At 53.1% G+C, this 18,235-nt stretch overlaps 2 protein-coding genes across 2 annotated transcripts in view; both read left to right on the forward strand.

The window, feature by feature from the left end:
• Positions 1-3,917, forward strand: part of LOC100546350 (E3 ubiquitin-protein ligase TRIM7-like) — a 5,328-nt gene extending 1,411 nt beyond the window's left edge. The window contains exons 2-7 of the mRNA XM_085226790.1: positions 850-936; positions 1,391-1,621; positions 1,772-1,794; positions 2,042-2,157; positions 2,333-2,365; positions 3,260-3,917. Of these exons, the coding sequence (XP_085082916.1) occupies positions 850-936; positions 1,391-1,621; positions 1,772-1,794; positions 2,042-2,157; positions 2,333-2,365; positions 3,260-3,771 (1,002 nt within the window). The 3' untranslated portion in view covers positions 3,772-3,917. The remainder of the gene's footprint in view (positions 1-849; positions 937-1,390; positions 1,622-1,771; positions 1,795-2,041; positions 2,158-2,332; positions 2,366-3,259) is intronic.
• An 878-nt stretch (positions 3,918-4,795) lies between these two features.
• Positions 4,796-17,399, forward strand: CDC25A (cell division cycle 25A). The gene is made up of 16 exons (XM_085226836.1): positions 4,796-5,039; positions 6,721-6,806; positions 8,902-8,956; positions 9,601-9,636; positions 9,779-9,815; positions 10,158-10,259; positions 11,089-11,205; positions 11,842-11,976; positions 12,592-12,666; positions 13,677-13,829; positions 14,114-14,206; positions 14,556-14,618; positions 14,716-14,814; positions 15,336-15,466; positions 15,565-15,676; positions 16,926-17,399. Exons 1-16 carry the CDS (start codon positions 4,894-4,896, stop codon positions 17,064-17,066), a joined length of 1,581 nt encoding a protein of 526 aa, XP_085082962.1. The 5' UTR covers positions 4,796-4,893; the 3' UTR covers positions 17,067-17,399.
• Positions 17,400-18,235: the final 836 nt, after the last annotated feature.

Genomic DNA, 18,235 nt, shown 5'->3' on the forward strand with positions numbered 1-18,235 from the left:
ATATGGGTCCCATCTACGCACAGATCTGTGTACCCAGTGGGCACAGGTCAGGATCTGCTCTTGGCGCTGGCTGGGGTCCCCTATGGGCATGAGTTAGGATCCCCTCTGGGCACAGATTTTGGGTCCATTTCAGTCTCAAATATGGATCCTACCTAGGCATAGCTCTGGGCTCCTGCTGGGCGTTGTCCTGGGGCTCTCTCTGGACATATGTCTGAATCTGTTCAAGGCACAGATCTGGGGTCCCTCTCCACACGGCTGGAGGTTCCCCCTGGGCATGGATGGAGGCTCATCCCCAGCTGGATGCTGGCTCCCAGCTGGCCCTGGGCTGTACTGCGTGGCCCTGCTGCCCTGCTGGGGCTAACTGTTCTCCTGCCTCCTCCCACTGCCTCCTCACCTCCCCCAGCCCCACTCACCCCCCTGCAGCCCCTGAGCTCCCCAGCGCCCCGTATGTCAGTAAGGCACTTCTGTGTCACTCCAGAGAATTTAGGATCACATCTGAGACACATCTCTGCTTTCGCTCCAAACCTCTTCCCACAAATCCTGCTTCCAACACCAAAAGTTGTTTTTTCCAAATTAAAAATACCCACAAACATCAGGGTTTCCACATGACGCTGTTCCAGACACAGCTCTGGCCAAAGCAGCTGTGTGCCAGGTGCTTTGCAGCCGTGCATGGTGTGCTCAGGGTGAGCTGGAGGCTGGCACTGAGCTCAGCCTTGGGGTGAGCTCAGAAATACACCCCACTCACCCCACACTGCACAGCGGTGTTGTCCCCGTAGGGCTGTTGGATGTCACCATCTTGCAAACGTAATGCTCAAAGTGCAGGATTTGCTTTTTCCTTTTTTTCTCCAGGAGACACTGCAGAGCAATCTGGCATTTCTAGAGAAAGAGAAGGAAGAGTTTAATCCCGAAGGAGAAACCAGAAGCAACGTGCTGATGGTATGTGCCCGTCTCTGCCCTGTGCTCCCTGTCCGTTCACCCACCTCTTTGGGGGTGCAGCCCTTCTCCCCATTCATACTTATCTCCTTCTCCAGAACAACACTGCTGTTTCCTCTCTCCCACCCTGTCCATCCCATACGTCCTTTTATATATCAGTCCCATATCTCCATCTGTACATCCATCCCATATCTCCTTCCAAGTGTCCTTCCCGTATATCTTTCCTTATGTCCACGCCATATCCCCTTTCACACGTCTGTCCCATCCATCCTGCTCATCCTTCCGCTCATCCATCCTGTATATTTTTCCGTATATGTATCTCCTAGGTCCTTCCATCTGTCCATCCCATATAACCTTCTGTACATCCACCCTTTTCCCTCCCAGACTCTGTCTCTTCGTTGTGGTCCCCGTCCCCTCCCCGCAGCAGACGGGGTGCTCAGGGCCGGGTGTCTCACAGGGGATGCTGGCTTCAGAGCAGCAGAAGCTTCGTGCTGCCTTTGAGCAGCTGCAGCAGTTTCTGAAGGAGCAGGAGGGCACACTGCTGGCCCAGTTCGATGAGGCACATGAGAGGCTCACTGAGCAGCACCAGGAGTACGTCTGCCGTGTTTCAGAGAGGAGAACGCTGCTGGAGGAGCTGGTTGTGGAGATCCAGAAGAAACGTGACCAGCCGGCGGTTGGGTTTCTGATGGTGAGGCTGTGGTTGAGCTGAGGGATTTGGGTGACAAATCCTGGTGTCACCACTGCTCCCCATCACTGTGCTACGTGCTGGAACTCAGCGCCCGGGGGCTGCGCTGCTCCCCAGTGCTGTAAGCCCTGACTGATGCTTTCTCTCTCCCAGGATATTGCTGGCATTCTGGACAGGTAAGAACTGTGCAGAGCACTGGGCAGGTGCTTGGAAACCTGGATGCTGAGCAGCAGCTGCCAGGAGGAGGTGGTTTTGCCCCACTGAGTAGTGAGGAACTAAGTGTGATGGGGTTTCTGTGTCGGTGCCTGGGACGCACTGTGACCCCAGCCAGGCCCTGGGGTGTTGGGTGACATCTGTCCCCTCAGTTGTGCCAGTTTCCCTCCTGGCTCTGGATGTGGGCTCCCTGCAGGCTGTCTCCCCCAGGTGCATGGAAGCAAAGCTCCCTGTCCCGGAGCCGGTCTCCCCAGAGCTGCAGAGGACAGTCAGCAACCTGTGCAAGATGAGCGAGCAGGTCCAGGCTGTGCTGGGTGACTTCAGAGGTAACAAATCAGTGAGCAATGTTGGGTTTGCAGCCATGGTCCCAGTGGGCTCCAGGCTGAGGCAGCTCCCAGATGGGCACTGCCAGAGCGCAGATCTCCAGCAGGAGCTGGGATGGGCTCTGCTTCTGACCCACACTTCCCAGAGCCCTCATGCATCTTCCTTTCCTTCCTGCAGTGAATCTGCTGAGCAAGTTGGACACAGAAAGAGGTAAGTTTGCTCAAGCTGGTGGGACAAACGAGGGAAAAACATTCCTGAAATGTTTCCTTACCTCCTTTGGGTGGTGGTGGGTTCACGGCACAACATTTAAATGCAGTGGCCACCTAACGCCGGGCCTCTTGCTTTTGCCTGCTGTATGAACTCAGGTCAGCCCTGTGCCAGAAGCCACCCCAAGGTGTCCAACACCAAATGACAGCTGGGCTGCGCTGGCTCCAGAGATCTTTTCATTCTTGTGCCGTGATCTGGAAGACTTGTGGGCCTATGCACACCCTGGGCCAACTTTTAGGCCAACTTTTATTTGCCTTCCAGCAATCCCAGCAGCATGGTGGGGTTTGGGGCTGTTGGGTTCTGGTTGAAGCCATTTGCAGCCCGGCTGCTCCCTGCCCTCAGCATTGCAGATGATGAGTCTCAGTTTCCCCTGCACCGCGGTCTGGGATATGAGGCTCCAGGGCTCAGTGGAGGGCCTGAGGTGGTGGCACAGTGTGGTGACACCTCTGAGGCCCAGGGTGACATTCCATGTGGTCACGCAGCTCTGCAGGGAGGTGGCCTGGGTGCTCCCCAGAGCAGTTAGGAACAGCACAGCTCCCCATTGCAGCAACCAGACCTGCCTGGCCACAGCACTGCCTTGCAGCCTTACTCTGGGAAGCAGAGCATCTCTGTCCTGCTTAGACCTGGCTCTGTTCCTCTAGTGGGACTGATGGGGAGAACAGCAGGTGCTCCGTGCCCCATGTCTGTGCCCCCTGAGGAAGCTGTGGGTGCTGCATTTGTGGTGGGTCATGGTTGCATGTTGTGCTCGTAGGACGTGTCCCAGCCCAATAGAGGAAGGAAAGGTGCTGGCTGGCTTCTCAGCAGGCAGCAGACTGATTCTTCTCTGTTATGCATTAGTGAAGGTGTTGCTGGACCTCGAGACAGCAAGCCCGTACCTGACCATCTCAAGTGACTGCAGAACCCTGCAGATAGCAGAAGGACAGCAGGACCTCCCTGATACTCCCAAGAGGTTTACGGGCACCGCCAGCGTGCTGGGATCTGAGGGCTTCACAGCTGGGAGGCACTATTGGGAGCTGGAGGTTGGGGATGGGAACAACTGGGCTGTGGGGGTGGCCCTGGAGTCTGTGCAGAGGAAGGAGCCACTCATGGTGGCCATGGAGAAGATCTGGGCCCTGCGGATGGACTGGGACCGCAGCTACACAATGCTGACCATGCCGCCTGCCCCACTGAGCCTGGAGGAAGAACCACGGCGCATCAGGGTCCACCTGGACTATGAGGCTGGGCAAGTAACCTTCTACAACACTGACAACATGCAACAGATCCTGCAGTTCAAAGTCTCCTTCCGGGAGAAGGTCTTCCCATACTTCTGGCTCTGGCTGCCTGGAACCTCCATCAAGCTGTGCTCCTGATGGAGTCGGTCATCCCTGCTCCCCTGCTCACGTCCTGGGCGGATGAGTAGGGGATGGCACAGCATCACTGCAAACTTCTGCCCTGGTCGTTGCTGCACTTCCTCCTGCTGAGTCCTTCGGAGCATTAAAATCATAGAATTGTAGAATCCCAGAATTGATTGATTTGGAAGGGATCTCTAAAGGCCATCTGGTCCAAATCCCTGCAGTGCACAGAGACACCCACAGCTCCACCAGTGCTCACAGCCCATCCCATGTGGGTGTCTGCAGGGATGGGCACCACACCTCTGAGCAGCGCCTCACCACCCTTAGCGTGTGAACTTCTTCCTTACATCCGCATCAATCTCCCCTTTTAGTTTGCAGCCATTTCCCTTTGTGCCATCCCACAGGCCCTGCTGCAGAGCCTGTCCCCTTCCTTCTCACAGCCCCCGGGGTTCTGTGCCCACTGCTGGACTGCGCAGGTCCCTCTGCTGGTGTGTGCGTAGCACGGCACAGCTCGGTGTCACGCGCTGTGAGGGGCCGTTTGCGCCGTTTGTCACACGTTTGTCTCCATGGCTCTGCATCTTTCTGCTCCGCCGCCATCTTCCTGCGGGCAGTGCTTGCCGATTGCTTTCACAAAGATCTCTTTTGACCAGAAATGTCACGAGTAGAGCTCGTTGCCTCATCAAAGACCGGTTTTTGCCTTTTATTGTGCTAGTTTTTCCTCATTTTTTCCCCTTTTTTTCATCCCTTCGGGCCGAGTGTGGGGGGGGAGGGGTGGAGACGTATCCCTCAGGCAGAGGACTACATTTCCCAGCATGCACCGGCGAAGCGGGCAATGCGTTCCCTGGCGGCTGCACGCCGGGAAATGCAGTTCCGCAGCCAGGTCAGTGGGGGTATCCTCTCCCTATTGGACAAATCCCTGCCAATCAATGGGGAGTCGGCTCCTCCCTCCACTCCGATTGGTTAGAGGCGGGAAGAGCTGAAGAGAAAAGCCTTCCCCCTCCCCGCGCCGCTCCGAGGCGGCTTCTGATTGGCGGAGAGGCGGTTTGGCGCCAGCGACGGGTGGCGGCCGGGGTCAAAGCGGCGCGGGCGGCGCTGACAGGAGGACGGTCGCGCTCGGTTCGCTCGGCGCAGCTCGGCCCCATGGATCCCGCACCGGCCGCCTCCCGCCGCCGCCGCCTCCCGCACCTCTCTCCGGCTTCCCCCGCCACCGCGGTCAAGTCTCTTTTTCCCGCCGAGCTCTCGCCGGTCTCAGATCTTCGCCTCACCATGGAGCAGCTGGGACACGGGTCAGTCAGAGCCCACCGAGGCCCTCTTTCACCCCCTCGCCCCTTAACCGGCGCCCCCAGGCTCTCCCCTTCTCCCCTCGGCCCCGGAACAAAGCCTGCAGGTTCCTCTCCGCCCGCTTACAGCAGCGAGGCCGGCAGGGCTTCCCATCGCAGCCCCGGCCTGGGGCTCATCACGCTTCGATCCTCCCCAACGCACGGGCACAAAGGAGCCCTTCCTCCCTGCCCCTCGAGTACCGCGTTCACAACCCCATATTCCCGCCCCCTTGACTCTCTCCCCAGCGACGCCTTGAGGCCCCGTTTCTCCCACCTCCAACCTGAGTCCTCCAGGACTTCTTCGGTACCAAAAGCCGCGGCCGGGGACTCTCCCCGCTCCATACCCCCTTACGGAGCCTTTGATGAGCCTTTCCCCACCCCCTTTTTTCCCCATCTAAATCGAGGCCTCCAGGACCTCAGCAACTCCCAAACCGAGGCCTGGAGATCCCCCACCGCAAGCAGGACACGGGGCAGTTCTTCCCGTGCCGCCCCCCTCCCCCCCCCCCCCCAAATCGAGACCCCGCTCCCCCCTGCCCTTCTCCCAGCCCTACCGTGTCTCTCCTTCTCCCTGCTGCTCACAGCACCCCTCACTCTCACCCCCTTGCCCCCCTCCCGCCCTGCTCTCCTGCCCACACACGGTGCCGGCCCATTCCCACATCCCCACGTGCCACCATCTTCCCTCGCTCTGCTCTGGGCATCTCATCTTATCCCACTACGTGGGTGCTTTTCCTATGGCTCCCTTCTCACTCTGACCTCCTGTTCAGTCCTGAGTGCCCTGCTGGTATTTCTCCTTTGCTGCTTGCTTTTAGATGGTTCTTATTTCTGTATTCAGCCCTGTGATCCTTCCCGCCTTCAGATTCCAGGGATTCCTGTTAACAACTCCCACCGGGCCTTTCCATGTTGGATGTTCTGTCCTGTGGCTTTGCACCCCCACCTTGTGCCCTGCTTCATCTTTTGAGTTAATCAGTATGATAAGAGCAGCCCCACTTGGTAGCTTTTCCCTCATTTAAAGGTGATGTAGAGGAATGCTCTGCATGATGTGTGTATTTTCTGCACCAGGGCTGCCCACGTGTGTGAGGAGTGCACCCAGGAAGTGGGGGGGGGGGTTGCACCCACTTGAGGTTGGGTGGGCAGGGAAGGGCGTGGGCTCAAGCTTGAGCTTTAACAACTTCTTTGCTTAAAAAAAAAAAAAAAACATCCTCAAAACAGCCCAAACCCCTCAGTTCTCAAACTCGTTTTTATATGCAAAACAATCATGAAATCAGTGTTGGAGAGGTTACAGTCCTGGGGGAGATAATGGGCTGCTGATAGGGGTGTTCCCAGAGAACAGTTTGGGAGGTGCTGCTGTGCCTCCAGGCACCAATATCACACTCCAGAAAGTGGTTTTAGTCCTGAACTTATTGCAAGCTGTTGTTTTGTTGTATTAAATCCTTCGTTTGTGAAGGCACAAGAGCATGAGAGGCTCTGAAACAGGGAGGAGAAAAAAAAAAACCCACAAAACCTCCTGCTTTGTGTGTTGTGCAAAAGGCTTGGTGGTGTGGTGCAAGGTGACTGAAAGGGCCCTCAGTCCTGTGCTGTATGTCTGCTTTCTTGTGCTCCTGTTTTGTATTTCTCACTTAAAAAGCATTTAAAATTCCTTCTTTTACAGTCAGCATGAAAATACTGCACAAGACCTGGGAAACAAGAGTGCCAATGGTTTGCAAAGAACAGTGTCCTCAGAATCAACAGACTCAGGTACGGTGTTCTCAGTGAATAATGAGTAAGGAATGGAAAGCACTGCATTCTCACTCTTCTTACAGTTTTGAATACAGAAACAGTGCTGCCTTTGGTCCCTGCAGCCATTTCTCACCCTCACACTTGTTGGGGAAGGCAGGCTTATTTCTGGTGCTCAGCAGACCTCCTGCAGCCCATATTTTGGGTTGTTTTCTCTTCTAATTGTCCTAGACTGTGTTTGCAGTGGGGTTAGCGTGGAGGAAAAACTGGTTCTGGCTCCAAAGGGGGCATGGCAGAGAGAGCATTTCTTTTTGCTTCTTATCACAGAATGCCTTGGGTTGGAAGGGACCTCAAGGATCACGAAGCTCCAACCCCCACCAACGCAGGGCCACCAACCTGCACATCTCACAGCAGCCCAGGCTGCCCAGGGCCCCATCCAACCTGGCCTTGAACACCTCCAGGGATGGACGGGGATCCACAGCCTCTCTGGGCAGCTGTTCCAGCACCTCCCCACTCTCACACCAAACAACTTCCCCCTGACAGCCAACTGAAATCTGCCCTCCCTCACCTTCCAACCATTCCCCTGTCCTGCTGTTCTCTCCCCTTTCCAAGAGCTGACTCCCCTCCTGTTTAAGGCTCCCTTGAGGTCCTGCAGCTGCACTGAGGTCACCCCGCATCTTCTCTTCTCCAGGCTGAACAAGCCCAGCTCCCTCAGCCTGTCTTTGTAGGGAGCTGCTGCAGCCCCCTGCTCATCTTTGTGGCTCCTCTGGACCCTCTCCAACAGCTCCCTGTCTTTCTTGTACTGGAGGCTCCAGACCCGGACGCAGTGCTGCAGATGGGGACACGTGAGGGCAGAGCAGAGGGGGACAACCACCTCCCTGTCCCTGCTGGCTCCCCTCTGCTGATGGGATGATGAATCCTCTTAGGATGACTGTTAGATGTGGCTGCTGACCTGTTTTGCTTCGTGCTCCAGCACTGTCTGGAGAGACAAACTCCATTGTGTCAGTGCTGTTTGCTGATGCCTCGATGCTCTGCGCTGTGCACAGCAGTAGGTCTGCACCTGATTGGGAGTGGGTCAGCCCTTGCAGAAGAGCTGGCTGAGGATGAGTGCTGCTCAAGATGGCTGAGGCAGGCTGCCCTAGTGAGCTGGTGCTGCCTTGTGAGTCTCATGGCTGCGTACTGGGGCTGTGGTCTGGAAGCTGAGGTGATGTTCTGCTGTTTGCTGTTGGGACGCAGCACATATCTGCCTTCAGCTCAGTACGGGACCAGGTTGAGTCCCTCCCCTTTGGAGGGTGATAGCTCTGAGGTGTTGGGCTGTGGTTTCTCTCTTTAAAGCCAAGCTCTGCTCTCCTGGTGTGCCTGCTCACGAGGACGCTGCCAAGCAGGGTTTCTCTTGTGGCTTGGGTTTTGTCTGTGGCTTTCTGCCTGTGTGTGCTGATGTCACTTTCACAGGCTGGGGAGCTGCTGTAGTACTGATGCTTGTTGAGAAGTTCTCTTTATTTTTTTCTTCAGATGAGATGGCTTTTATCAGGAGAAATAAAATAAGGTATTACCCTGTGACTTGTAGAATGTGGAGAGCTTTTGATATGTCACTGTCTGTCTCGGTGATGGAAATCAGTGCTTCCACCTGAGTTTCTGCGCCAGATTCTCTGTGTGGTACTTCTGCCTTCAAAGGAAACACTAAAAAGCAAGTGCAGCTGGCAGGCTGCAAGGAGATAAGGAACTGAACTGGCTGCATCTCTGCTGCTTGGCTCTCTTCTCCTCTTCCCGTCTCTTTAGCAAATCTCAAGTGTTACATAGTACTTAGGATTAAGGTCCGTGCTGTGCTGAGTGCCTGTGGTGTTACTCAGGTTAGTTCTGTGTGGCTGTTGGTTCAGATCCCAGAGGCTGTGTCTGACAGCGTCTAGAAGCTGCTGTGTAATGGTGATGTTCTGCTTGTGTTGTGCACGGAGCACCTGCCTTTATTTCAGTGTGCTGCTGTGTGCAAAGGACAGCTTTCGATGTCAGTTTCGGTCTGAGCTCAGCACCTTTGGAGGAGCCTTACAGCCGTGCCCAGTGCTTTGCATTCCCGATGGACTGAGCCAGGACTCACTATGAAATGCTGTCTGTTCTGCAGGTTGTGCTTTGGATTCTCCTGGCACTCCGACCCCCAGCGACATCAGAGAGGAAACGTACGTAAGCAGATGCTCAGCCTGACCTCTGCAGTTTCACATTGCACTCTAAACAAATGCAGGCTGACAAGAGGCTTAACATGGCTTCTCCTTTGCTGGCACGTGTAGTGGGCTCTTATTTTACCCTTCTAGAAGGGTGTGCTCCCACACTCTGCAAGGGCAGGTGCTGTCTGTCCCCAGTGCTTGCAGGTCAGTGAGCTGAGGCAGCCTGCAGTGGGTGTAAGCTGCAGTTTGCTCTCAGTGCTGAACTATAAGCTTTTGCTTGGGTATGTCTTAACTGATTCCGTGCAATTGCTTTTAGCATTGATTTGTCTCTCTCGATTAGATTTAAATAAACACATTTTCTATCTTTTATCCCGGGGGTGGGGGACAGATGCCTTCGGTCCTCAATTTCCCCAGCTTTTCTCTTTGCACTGGCTTTGTGTCTAATCAATGCTGGAAGTCCTTTGAGGAAAGGAGGGAGAGTGGGATTCCAGCCAGAGCTTTGAAAACCAGGGTGGGATAAGCTGGCCATAAATACCTTTTGAGAAGGACAGCGTTATCAGGAAGCATCTGGCTTCTGTTTAGCTCTGTGACTTAAGTACAAGGTTGATTTTTTGGGTGTGCTATCCTTTGTTGTTAACTGTGGGGCATTTCTCTTTCAGATTTGAGAAGGCAATTCTTGCATCTAGCAGACTGAAGTAAGTATTCTCCCGTCTAACTTCCAGTCACTGCTATGGATTTGCCTCCAGCTTTATAGCTCTGTGGAAAAAGGGAATGTTACTCTCATGACTGTCTTTCAAAAGGAAATGTTGGAAATAAATGTGTTCTTTCTCATTGTAGCCTTCGTCTGCCTCTCAGAAGAATACATTCACTGCCGGTAAGTGAGGGCACTGCTGACCTTGCATAAATGTTAAAGGATTTACTGTGCTGACTGTTTTTAGTTGAGAACCTCCCACATCTTGTTAATTTATGCTCTTCAAGAACAGTTGTTAAGGTAGTTGATTGGAAACTGAAAGCTGTGGCTTATGAACTTGAAATCTAGTTTGTGTGCTGGCTGTAGGATTTCACCTATGTAGCTTTGTCTGTTTCTAATGCAGCTGAAACCCCTGCACACAGCCTGCACTCACTTGCAAAGGAAGACCTCATAGTGTCCTTAACGCCCCCCTTGTGCTTAAGATGTACTTGATGCTTAACTAGCACTTCTGTCTGAATTGTACAGCAAAGACTCCTGGGCTCCAGTCCTGCTCTGAAGAGAAGCCATTCGGATTCCATGGACTGTAATGCTTTTCAGCTCCTAGAACAGAACGAGAATAAGGAGAATGTGAGTATTGCACGTCTCTGGAGATGGTGTGGTGTGAGAGGTGGTGCTGAGGAAGCTGAATCAGCACTCCTTCATGGGCAGATGTGGTGGGAGGGGTTTGGGAGCTGCCTGCCAGACTGCAGCTCAGACATCACAAAGCTTTGTGCAGCTCAGCTTGGAGAAAGTTGCAGCAAAGTGTGACGGCGCTGATTACAGTGACTGCAAGCTAATAATAGGTAAATAACGAGGAGGGAGGCTTTAATTGTACAGCTTCTTCCTCCCTGCTGTAGCACCTGGCTCCTCTTGGTCTGTGGCAAGGCAAAACGTTTCCGTAATGCTGTCCTTGGGTATCTGTGAGGGGTGCCTCCAGGAGGCTGCCCAGATCTCCATACCTTCTTTCACCCCCGATGTGAGGAGCCCTGGTTCCTTAGCAGCACAGCTGTGCCTTTATCTTCGTGCTCTGGGGGGCCTTGCTGCTGGCAGTGCTGTGTGCAGGGTGCTGACAGGCCCAGGCACCATCACCCAGCAGCAGGTGATATTCTGCTCAGCAGGCTGCAGCTGTAGCTGCCTTACCAGGGCTTCTTTAGCAGAGAACTCGACCAACAAAAGGAAACCAAAATGTCTTGAGCCTGCAGATAATGGGATGAGAACTTGGTTTTGTTGGGTGAATCACTGAATGTTTTCAAAGCAAAGATGTTACGACACACTCAGACTATTCCTGTTTGGCAGCAGGGAACTTGAATTCAAAACATCAGGCAGCTTAAATGGGAAGAAAGGAGGTACAAAGGTCCTGGCAGTGTGCACAGGCCATTATTTTGGTAAACCAATCACTTTTCTCTCTTCAATTCAGGAATCGTTTGAGTTTAAGAAGCCAGCCAAGCCAGCTTCTCGGAGTTCTGTGCACATCCACTCCCACGATGGGAAAAGTGTTCTTGGCCAAAGGCAGAACTCAGCCCTGGCTGAGGAAGTAAGTACCTCAGTGGTCTTGGTAGTAATTCTTCTATCCTCTGCATACCTGCTGGGAGGAGGAAAAACTGTGTCATGGCTTTGTTCTGGGACAGTGCTGTTAGTACCATCGCTATTCGTGTGCCCAAAAGGGAAGCTTATCTGTCTGTCAGTGTGAAAATCTGTTTTGTTTGGCCGAGACCCTGGGCACTACTGAGCTGTGGCTGTGGTGCAGAGCATCCAGTGAGTGTGGATATCAGTGCAGAGTGGATGCAGTTGGATCCTTGCACAGAAACAGAGCCTGGGGGGCAAGTCCTGTCTGTACTTGTTGAGTCTGATAGTGCTTCATCTTGGTGCTCCTGACCTTGTGTTTACTGAGTGCAGAGTTAGTATCAGTTCCTGTTCCTCTGCCATCATCTGTTTCTCTCCTTCATACCTATCCAGTGTTTCCAAGATAGGGGCCCTATTGATTAACCAGGCTGATGGATCAAATAAAGTATGGGGACTTGGTTTGGGGTTTGCTCAGGTCGGTGCATTCAAGGTGATTAGTGGTGATTAACCACTATCTTAATCACCACAGTGAGGTGGCATTGTTTCTATCTGCAGCATCCTGCTGTAAAGAAGAAGAATGTTGTTAAAACTAAATGTTTTGTCTCAGTTTCCCAGCCAAGAAATGCCCACGGGTGAACTGGAAAACTACAGGCCAGCTTTCCTGCAGCAGTCTTCTCTGACCTCCTCTGAAAGCGAAGATGATGATGGATTCCTGGAGCTCTTAGACGAGCAAGATCTGAAAGTAGGTACAAAAGAAATGTGATGCTCTTCTAAAATCAGCTCTGTATGATGTGGAGCCTGCAGCACATGCATGTTCTGGTGGTAATTCAGACTGCAGGCAGGCACGAGGGATTCCTGAAAGACTCAGGTATGTCTGTGAACTCTTCCATTGCAGCGTCTCTGTTTTTGTGCTGTTCCCCAGTGCAGATAATGGGATTTGTTTGGTGTGTGAACAGCAGTTAGAGAGGTGTTGCTGCTGTTCCTACTGGTATTTGAATTGTGAAGCTATAGAGGATGATTGGAAGAGTTGGTGTTTTCTTTAGAAACTCTGAGGGAGCTGAAAGTGATATTTGCTTTCAGATCACTTAAACAGAAGTTCAGTTCCTACTGAACTTGACGTGCTTAGGGCTTTGGAAGGGCATCGTTTTTAATCAGTGAATGAATTGATTTAACTTGTCCTTTCCAGTGTGGCTCAGCTCATCACTCAGTGAAACAGCAGAGCCGGTAGTGGAGTTCTTAAAACTGCTCAGGCAGCTGAATTCAGCTGTAAAGTTTGCCCAAGCTTACAGGAGCTTCAGTTATTTACAGTGTCTGTCAGCAGGGAGGCAGATGAGAGTGAACTTTCTTTGTTTCTCAGAATGATGAGGAGATGCCATCTGACATGGCGAGCCTCTGGACCGCGCCGCTGGTCAGCAGGAGGCCGGACAGTCGGGTGAGTGCTGCCCTCATGGCCACCTGCACGTGTGCTCGTGGTGGCTCTGATCCTGTACCCTCAATCACAAAACAGGGCAGTGTAAGACCTCTGCAGGATTGTGTTACTGTTAAGCCTGCTGCCTGGGAGGTTGTGTCAGGGTAGGATAGTGCTGACAGTGGGTGTGTATCCACGTTAACTTGCTTTTTACAAAAACACTTATAAATGGGAGGAGATCTTGTCTTCCCTTATCAGATACTGACAAATCTTGAATACAGCTCTCACAGCCTTACCTGGGATACCTGTAGCCTAGACTTCAGATAATAGGCTGTGAGGGCAATGCAGGCTCCAACAAGAGGCTCAAAATCTGCTGGTAGATGGTCTGCTGGTTGATTCTGCCAGCACATCACACTGTGCTCTGAGCTTGCCTGTCCTCACAGCCAGGAACAAGTGGTAGTGGGAATGGAAGCCCCCAGTGTAGGTGATCCTGAGGACATCCTGCTGTTCCTATGCTGTGACAGCACCTTAGATGAGCCAAACTTTACTGCAGTCATATCACATCATCATATCATATCATATAGAATGGTTTGGGTTGGAAGGGACCTCAAGGATGATGAAACTCCAACTCCCCACCAATGCAGGACCACCAACCTCCACATCTCACAGCAGCCCAGGCTGCCCAGGGCCCCATCCAACCTGGCCTTGAACACCTCCAGGGATGGACGGGGATCCACAGCCTCTCTGGGCAGCTGTTCCAGCACCTCCCCACTCTCACACCAAACAACTTCCCCCTCACATCCAACTGAAATCTGCCCTCCCTCAACTTCCAACCATTCCTCTGTCCTGCTAATATCATCATATCATAGAATGACTTGAGGTGGAAGGGACCCTAAGGATCATCAAGGTTCCACCACTCTGCTGTAGGCAGGGCTGCCAGCATTTGATGCTGGACTGGGCAGTCAGGAAGTCTGAGGCTTGCTTAGTTCCTAGTCTTGGTCTTTGCTGGACATTTTCACTGTCTCTCCCCCCAGGCCAGGCGATGCCGCCTCTTTGGCTCTTCGTCTCTGCCCAGCGGTGTAGGCAGAACCACTCAGAAAAGAATGGAGAGGTCCCAGGAGGAGAGTTCTCCAGGGAAAAGCAAGAAGAGGAAAAGCCTGACAGGAGCACAGTCTGAAGACTCAGCGGTTGGTGGCTTGGTGTTGTGGTGGAGAGCTGATTAGGGCTCACGTAGAGGGGTGTCGTTTGTGAAGGTCACTGGGGTGAGCTCGCTGGGGGAAGCCCTGGTCTAACAGTGTGGTGTGGGGCCGACGGAGGTGCTGCAGTGGCTGTGTGCTCCAAAGCCCTGTACTGATCCTAAAGGGAAGCTGTGCATCAGGCTGTCAGTAAATGCTGACTTTTCTCCTACCCTTTGGGAAGGGGTCTCATCCCGTCAGTGTTTGGCATTCATCTCTAACCTGTCTTCTTCTAGAACACAAAAATAGTGAAGACACAATCCTCTGCAGCAGAAATCGAGAGCATTTTGGCCAGTGACCAGAGGGACCTTATTGGTGACTTCTCAAAGGTAATTACATGATTGGTTTAAAGGTCTCTTTTAGGGAGGTGTTGTGAACCAACCCCAAGTAAAGCGCTTCCCTTCTTTGTGGTACATCCCCCAGTCACTGGTGAAGGCTGCCATGAGAATGGTGCTCTCGTGGATCAGTCCTGAAGTGATTTCTGTAAGATCTTCAGTATAGGAGACAAAGAAAAGCTGTGACCCTGAACCCTGGGGCTCTGGAGTTTTAAATGTTATGCTTAGCTCAAGAGTCCTTGTCAACGCAGTGTGTGTTCTGAAGCTGGCTGCTGGGTGCTGCACTGCTGAGTGTGTGGCTCACGGCTGGAATGTTCTCTGCTAAATGCTGTCTGTTTTCTAGGGTTATTTGTTCCACACTGTTGATGGGAAGCATCAAGATTTGAAATACATTGACTCAGAAATGGTATGTGCTCTGGGGACAGCAAGACATTCTTTACTTACATAATTAAAAAAAAAACCCTCAAAACAATTGAAGAGCTTTTTTTCTTTTTTTTCCTCAGATTGTGTCTGTTCTGACTGGGAAGTTTGCAAGCTTCATTAAGCAGTGTGTGATCATTGACTGCCGCTATCCGTACGAGTACGAAGGAGGACACATCAAGGTGTGTTGTGGTAGTGGGAGAGCAAGGCAGAGCTGCATGGAACAGCTGCCCTGGGCTCTCATTGTGCCTTTGTGCTGTTTGGGTCTGCACACACCTGGTTTGTGGGGTGGCTGCTCGGTAAGGGGGGGAACTGCTTCCCTTCCCCTTCTGCAGAGGAGGAGACAAGTGGGCGGGCAGCTCCAGGGGAGGGTGCTTGACCTGCAGTGCTCAGCATCCTCATCTCTGAGGTACTGGGAGGAGTACTACACTTCATCTAACCCACGGTCTTTTGCTATGGAATGAGTGGCTGTGGAGGGTGTTCTTAAAGCTTGTTGCTCAGTAAGCTTACTGCCCCGCTCCAATACAGTGAGTGAAATCCTGCTGGCCACCTCCAGCTGCTGATGGGGCCTTCTGAAATGGGAGGGTTGTGTGCAGTGTCTGCTCTGGTTTGAGGCTTTGTCCCCAGTATCAAGAGAGGGTTGGCATGAGTGGGATGGCACTCATTGCTTACTGTCTGCCTTCGGGTGTGGCTGCCTTCACAGGGTGCTGTAAACCTCCACATGGAGGAGGATGTGGAAGATTTCCTGCTTAAGAACCCAATCCCTCCCTCAAAGAACAAACGGGTGATCGTCGTCTTCCACTGCGAGTTCTCCTCGGAGCGGGGGCCCCGGATGTGAGTTCCCCACATACCCCTGTGAGCTGCGGAGGGCAGGGAGGCACTGCTCCCCCTTGCTGCTTAATGCCATCCTTAACACGGGGTCTCGTCTGCAGGTGCCGCTTTGTGAGGGAGCGGGACAGGCTGGGGAATGAGTACCCCAACCTGCATTACCCAGAGCTGTATGTCCTCAAGGGGGGGTACAGGGACTTCTTCCTGCGATGCCGGGTGAGTAACGCTCCCTGAAGCTCCACGTTTCTGCTCTCACAGTACCTGAACCTCAAATCAGACTTTTCTGTGGAGCAGAGTATGTTTTTTCCTGGGCTGTTTTTCTTTCTCTTGTTTCACAGCACAGCCCTGCGCTGAGAGCAGTCAGAACTTGGCAGTGACAGTGCCTTCATTTCTCTAAGCCAATTCCATACCTCAGAACTGCCTTGCTGCCATGGCCGGGAGGCTTTTCCTCTTGTCTCTAGACTGAGATCTGAAACTGTTTGGCCTTTCTGTAGCAACTAGGAGTTCAAAATATTACACAGAGAAAGAGTTTAAGACTTTTCTCCTAGTCTTTGCAGGCTAGGTGGAGAGACCTGGCAGTAATTGTTGCGTGACAGATGGAAACCTCAAGCCTTGTGCTGTACTAAAAAAGCAAAATCAGAAAACTTGAGCTCTGAGTTTCCAAGCTATCCTTCTATGGAGGAGACCAATAAGTGCCCAGTGGCTCTTCCCATCACGGTGTTTTTCATTCTGCTTCTGCAGCACTTCAGTCACTGTGTGCCATTTCTCCCTATCTGATGCTATGAACCATGGCCTGCCTCTCACTTCAGTCCCTCCCAGGGCCTCAAAGTTTGGAACATCTCTCAGATCACCACTCTGCTTGGAGAACTGCTGCAGTTCCAGGCAGATGTGAGGTGCTCGGCCTTCCTGCACCCATGTTTGTGGGGCAGGGCACAGCTGTGTGCTGCTCCCCATGTTTGCCACGCGTGATGTCCCAGCCCTTGGGTCACTGCTGTGTTTTTGGCCCTGTGTGGCTGTAGGTGCCCCAGGATTGTTCTGGCTCTGGGCTGGAGGGCCTCGAGGTGGCAGCATGGAACAGCTGATGGCAGTGTTCCATGTGCTGCTCTGTGAGATGGGGGCTGGCTGAGCCAGAGGAGAAGCGTTTTCCAGATTTGTATTACTTCAGGGTGAATGCTGAATATTTGCTTGCTTGTGCTGTATATTGAAGTCTGCCAAAAAACTTGAGGTGAGAGCACTGTCTGCAGGGCCAAAAGTCCTTTGTTTTGGTAACTCTCGCTTCAGAAGTAGCTGTAATCTGAAGATCACTTGGCCTTGCTCATCAGTATCTGGTGTGGGGCTCCTGTGTGGTTTGTTCTGGTGGCAGTGGTGTGAGCAGCTGCTGCCAGGCTCTGCTGGCCGTGCTCAGAGCCCCCTGACCTGTGACACAGTAAAACGAAACCAGAAACGAACCCATTTCTTCCCCCAGAGCTTCTGTGAGCCCCAGAGCTACCGCCCCATGCACCACGAGGACTTTAAAGAAGACTTGAAAAGATTTCGCACCAAGAGCCGCACCTGGGCTGGCGAGAGGAGCAAACGGGAGCTGTACAGTCGCTTGAAGAAACTCTGAGGGCTGGAAAAGCGAACAAAGACTGCACCCCGTGGCGGGGGGAAGCTGCAGCCTGCTCCTTGCTGGTGCTTATCTGGTGTTTGCTCTCATCTCTTGTCCTGGTGGGAATGCTGCCGTCACCGCCGGAACTGAGCAACCTGGGTGCTGGCTGGGAGCTGGCTTTGGGGCACTGTGCTGCTCCATGGGAACGACTTTGCACATCACCACCTCCCCCAACTCGTGGAGGGGCTGCGGTGCCGTGTGGGGCGCGGCTGGCAGAGCAGTGAGGGTCTTTTAGTGCTGGTAGCTTTTAAATGCCTTGTTTTAATTTAAATACAGTCCGACCAAGCTTAATGGTGCTGCAATTGAATCATCTGGGTTGTGCTGGAGGCTTGGTTCTGCTGTGGGAGGTGGGGGGGTTCATTCTTTCTCTCAGCTTTGATTGTGTTTTGGTGAGGTGAGGAAATGGTTCTCTACAGCTGGGGCTTCCACGTGGCTGAGCTCCCACTGATGCTGTAGGAGCCCTTCAGACAAAACCCTGTGGGAAATGGTGTGTTTTGTGTCGATATCACGTTCTCCTCGTTTACTGACTTGCTTTGTTTCCTAACAACTTGAACCCAGCTGCTGTTCTGAGGAAGGTGGTGCTTCAGAGTGGGCAGCTTCTGGGACCTGATGTTGGTTCTGATGGGATGGTGTGGGGTGGCTCGGGAGGGCTGGGAGCCCATGCTGTGTTCCTGTGGCTGCTGGGCATTTTGTTGTGACGTTTCTGAAGGAAGCACAGGGATCCATCAGTGTGCCTCAGGGCTGCTCTGCAGCCGCTCCTGCCGCCCTCTGTTTGCCTTCAGCCACCTCTCAGGCAGCAAAGCCCCTCCTGCTGGGAAATGGGAATCCTTCTGGAGGGAAGAGGAGTTCTGCAGCCAGCACTGCCTGTAGCAGGGCGCTCCATCACCCACCTGGAACAGGACTCGTGGTTCCACAGAGCAGCAGGGCCAGTGCTAAAGCTGTGCTGCTGCTGCTTGTGTCACGTAGGACCCCAAGCAACCTCGGTGACAGCAGGGCTGCTGCTTTGCTATGGCACCGCTGTGCTGCATGGAGCTCTTCCTCCATGCCCATGTAGTGCTGCAGGAGCGTGGCCTGGCAGCTGTGCTGCTCCCAGTGCAGACATCTGCACACCTCACAGCTCAGCCTGC

The sequence above is a fragment of the Meleagris gallopavo genome, chromosome 6 (genome assembly GCF_905368555.1).
Source record: "Meleagris gallopavo chromosome 6, MGAL_WU_HG_1.1, whole genome shotgun sequence".
In the NCBI taxonomy this organism is placed as follows: domain Eukaryota; kingdom Metazoa; phylum Chordata; class Aves; order Galliformes; family Phasianidae; genus Meleagris; species Meleagris gallopavo.